Source organism: Cebus imitator, unplaced genomic scaffold (genome assembly GCF_001604975.1).
Source record: "Cebus imitator isolate Cc_AM_T3 unplaced genomic scaffold, Cebus_imitator-1.0 Scaffold233, whole genome shotgun sequence".
Classification (NCBI taxonomy): Eukaryota; Metazoa; Chordata; class Mammalia; order Primates; family Cebidae; genus Cebus; species Cebus imitator.
In genome coordinates this window covers 3431988-3436308 of record NW_016107548.1, presented here as the reverse complement: position 1 = coordinate 3436308, position 4321 = coordinate 3431988, and the positions used below count along the sequence as shown (strand labels likewise).

The following is a 4321-nucleotide window of genomic DNA, read 5'->3' as shown; positions in this document are numbered from 1 at the left end:
TGGGACCCTTAATGCTGAGGACAGGGCCTAGTGAGAATTGTTTGGGTAACAGTGGAGCATTCCTTATGAATGGCTTGGTGCCATTCCCATGGTAAGAAGTAAATTCTCATTCTGGTATTAAACCAATATGAGTTTTTCTTTTTGTTTGTTTGCTTATTTGCAGAAAAGTGATTTATTTAGAGAGAGGCAGAGAGAAACAGAGAAGAGAGAAAGCTTCCCCAAGAGAGAGTGTGTGGAAGCGGGACCCCACAGGGGAAATCCAGGAGGGGAAAGAGACCTCCCACTGTGTCGGATAATATGAGTTTTCCTAAATACTTTTTATAATACATCTGATCAAACAAGATTTTTCGCTCTTTTTCTTGGCAGAAAAAACAATGTTGTCTCACTATCTGTTTGGGATTTCATTGCTTCAGAAGGGTTAGATTCTAATGCCATATCTATACAGAGAGAAAAGAAAAAATATGTAATCACTTATAACAATTTATCAACTCATTTATTCAAAAAGGAAGCCATTTTACTACCTCTACTTTTATTCTTATCCATTGGGAAAAGAGACAAAAAATTAAACATAAAGATAAATCTAAGACTCCTCCCTTACATGACAAAATGTGTTGATAAAAAGATGGGAAACTGTATAAACAAAAAGCTGACATGTTTTCACTAACATAAGAACTAAAGGAAAGTATACCACATGTTAAAATAACACAAGTGAATAGGTGAAAATTTTAAAAATTTAAACCAATATGAGTTTTGCTAAACACTTTCTGTTATACGTCTCATCAAACAAGAGTTTTCATTCTTTTTCTTGGTGGAAAAAAACAATGTTGTCTCACCACCTGCATGAGATTTCTTTGCTTCTGGATGATCAGAAGGGTCGGATTCCAAAGCCCTATCTATACAGAGAGAAAAGAAAAAAGATGTGATCATTATAACAATTTATCAACTCATTTATTCTATAAGGAGGACATTTTAATACCTCCACTTTTATCCTTATCCATTGACATGAACGTATAGACATAAGATGAGGCCAGACAAGGTGGCGCATGCCTGGACTCCCAGCTACTCAGGAGGGTGAGATAAGAAAATCCCTCGAACCCAAGACAGGAATTTAGGCCAGCATGAGTAACATAGTGAGACTCTTTTTTATTTAAAAAAAAAAAAAAAAGGAGTTAAATGTTCCCTTTGAGATGTGTAAAATCAACTTTGTATAAAATAAATCAAGATGGCAATACATTTTAAAAGAGAGGCCTATTTTATAGACAAAATATAAGATGTATTCTGGAGTTTAAAAATTTTTTAAAAAGTAAATTCAGCATATTTGTCACTTCCATGTCATTCTGAAGACACAGAATATTAGTTCTATTGAGCAGCTGTCCTCAATAGTCATGTGAGATCTCTGTCTTCATTTCTTCATTAGGAATACATACAGAGAACATACACAAGCCTTCTTTGTATTGGAAGGGGCCAAAAGAGACATACATAAACTGTATTGTAATCCTAAAGAATAGCAATAAAGAGCCTTTTTTGTTCTCTAATCCAACACCACCCATCTATGAACTGCTGTGTAAAATCACTCACAGGCTTTCCTTACACCAGCAACCAGAGTATAAGTTTACAGAAGTACTTACACATTTTGTGTATAAAGGTATAATCAATTCACATATTTGTTTATTCAAAATTCTTAAACGTCTTGAAAAGTGAGTATTGTACTCCAAGTTACAAAGTCACATTCATCATGAGTCTTAATTATTCTACCTCTGGAAAAAACTAAGAGCCCAACCAATGTTGGTTTTATTTTTTTGTTTTGTCTTGTTTTGTTTTGTTTACTTTAAGTTCTGAGATATATGTGCAGAATGTGCAGCTTTGTTACATACGTATACATGTGCCCTGGTGGTTTGCTGCACCTATAAACACATCATCAAGGTTTTAAACCCCACATGCATTAGGTATTCATCCTAATGTTCTCCATCCCCTCATACCCCACCCCATACCGAATCCCCCAGTGTGTGATGTTCCCCTCCCTGTGTCCATGTGTTCTCGTTATTCAACTACTACTTATGAGAGAGAATATGTGGGGTTTGGTTTTTGTTCTTGTGTTAGTTTGCTGAGAATGATGGCTTCCAGCTTCTTATGCTTTACTTTCTTATCTTTGAACAAGATGCTATTGTCAGGTGGGGGAAGGACAAAGGGAGAGCCATGGCAGCAAACACTCTGCACAGTTTTAACCTTCAGTCTTTATGTTACATGTTAAAAGTCGAATTGACATTTCATGTCTTTTGAAAGCTTTGACCATGAACGATGCCTACCTCTCTTTTAGAACAAGGAGGTAAATAAAGTCTGTTAAGTCAGCAGAATAAATCTAGAGACATATTTTGTGTTAAAGTAAGAATTTTAAAGTCATCAGAGTCTCATAGGTAAACTCCTTTGGGGGAAAACAAACACCCATTTTCCTGCAGCCCTGGCCATGACATTTCACACCTTTCACAATTACTTTAAGCACCCCCTCGTTTTCTTTCCTTTTGTGTTCAAATTACAGTTAGAAAAAAAATAAGCACCTATCAAGGTGACTTAAAACAACCCATTAAGAATATCCTATCATCTCTCCCACGGCAAACTTCATTCTGATTTCAAAGAAGAAATCCCCAAATATTTCAGTATGAATTGTCCTGAGATTTAGCTACTTTAACGAAGGAAATAATTAGGAGGCACTTACCTGGTTCCTTCACTTAGGTACCATCTGGATAGGTACAAAAAAAGAATGAGACGGGTACTGGAAAGTGGGGGTATTTGAGTTTTTATTGAAAAAGGAAGAGAATATTCCAAAAATGCCTCAACAAAATCCCACAGAATAATAAACAGAGCTACAGACAAGAAGATGGTCCCAGGCTAGCCTGAGAGAATGAGATGAGGGAGCAAGAACGGAGTGTTTGGGAGGGGAGGAGAAAAGAAATTAACTGGACTCCGTGGGGAAAGACTAAGCGGTGGGAAAAGGAATGCAAGGCAGAGCCAGCCTTTGTTTCTGACCAGCCCTGGAAAAGCTGGCTACAGGAAAAAAGGAGCCCGGGAGGGGATGCCCCCCAGGGTAACTTGAAGATACCAGCAGCCAAAGGGGTGGCTAGGGCAGATGGCCCCTTCACCTCCTTACCTTCAGGCATCTCCCCATCACAGATGTCGTGCACAGGACAGACCTCACCAGCTTCAACAGTCAACTCGGCAGGTTCTGTGGCAGCAGCCGTGGGTGCGGCTGCTGTTGTATCCTCAGCTGCTGTCGTGTCCTCATCTGCTGCCCTGTCCTCATCTGCTGCCGTGTCCTCAGGTGCTGTGGTGTCCTCAGCTGCTGTCTCACAGATTTCAGACTCAGGAGAATGCTCTGTCCCCTCATCCTGGTCCGACTCTTCGCACACCTTGGGGCACACACAGCAGCTCAGTATGTTCCCCATGAGGCGCCTCTACTCCTGTCTGCCGCTACCTGTGCCTCCGCTCTCAGTGTTGGCCAGGCACTCCTGCTGCCCTAGGCCGAGGCTAGGCCGCACTTTCAGAGATGGTCTTGCCCTCGGCTCTCCTGCCCACCCCACAGCCCGGCCCCAGCCGGGGCTCGGGCCAAGGCCCACACCCTGCCGCCTCTCCTGAGTTGACTTGTCTGGGAGGGTCAAAAATAGGTGGCTAATTTAATAGGTTGGGAACCCAACAAGCGCTGAGAGACACAACAACTGCCTGAAGAGAGTACAAAAGGAGCTGCTCCTCCTGCAGTCACCTACAGACTGAAGCCCACTGGCCCAGGTGGAAGCCCAGGCACGTGACTCACAATGCCCTGTCTCCCACCTCACAATGCCCCAGCCTTGCTGCTGCCCCTCCCCCGCGGCCCCCGCTGCTCCACCCTGTTGCTTATGATGCCACTGCTCTCCTGGCCCCTCCTTCAGTGCCAGTAGAACTAAGGTTTTCATTCATCAACACCAGCTTCCTGAGCTTTTAACTCCTAAAAACAGGGTGGTTCATTACTGGAAGCCATCTTCCTCTAGGAGTTCTATACAAATTGGCAGTTAGCAGAGTGGGTCCTATTAGCAACCAAGTTCAACTTTTATTTGTTGATTCAATGTAGATACACCTGTAATATTCCTCTCCTGTCTTCCAGTGAGCGGTAGTTTTTGTCTGCAACTTGACCACAGCAATCCCTGGGGCCCTAGCTCTACTCTCACTAAAGAGTTATGGCTGTGTGTCTTGAATGACACCTTAGAATCCACCCTGCCTCCACCTCCTCCATAAAATAGAAACCTAACTTGTCCCCCCAAGCTCTAAAGTGCTGAAACTTACCAACTTCCTT

General features: G+C 42.1%; 1 protein-coding gene across 1 annotated transcript in view; it reads right to left on the bottom strand.

Annotated features, from left to right (window-relative positions):
- Positions 1 to 476: 476 nt before the first annotated feature.
- Positions 477 to 4321, bottom strand: part of LOC119466840 (arf-GAP with GTPase, ANK repeat and PH domain-containing protein 10-like) — a 16643-nt gene continuing 12798 nt past the window's right edge. Inside the window, exons 3-4 of the mRNA XM_037727513.1 lie at positions 3146 to 3404; positions 477 to 893 (exon numbers count right to left, since the gene is read on the bottom strand). Coding sequence (XP_037583441.1) covers positions 754 to 893; positions 3146 to 3404 — 399 coding nt within the window. The 3' untranslated portion in view covers positions 477 to 753. The remainder of the gene's footprint in view (positions 894 to 3145; positions 3405 to 4321) is intronic.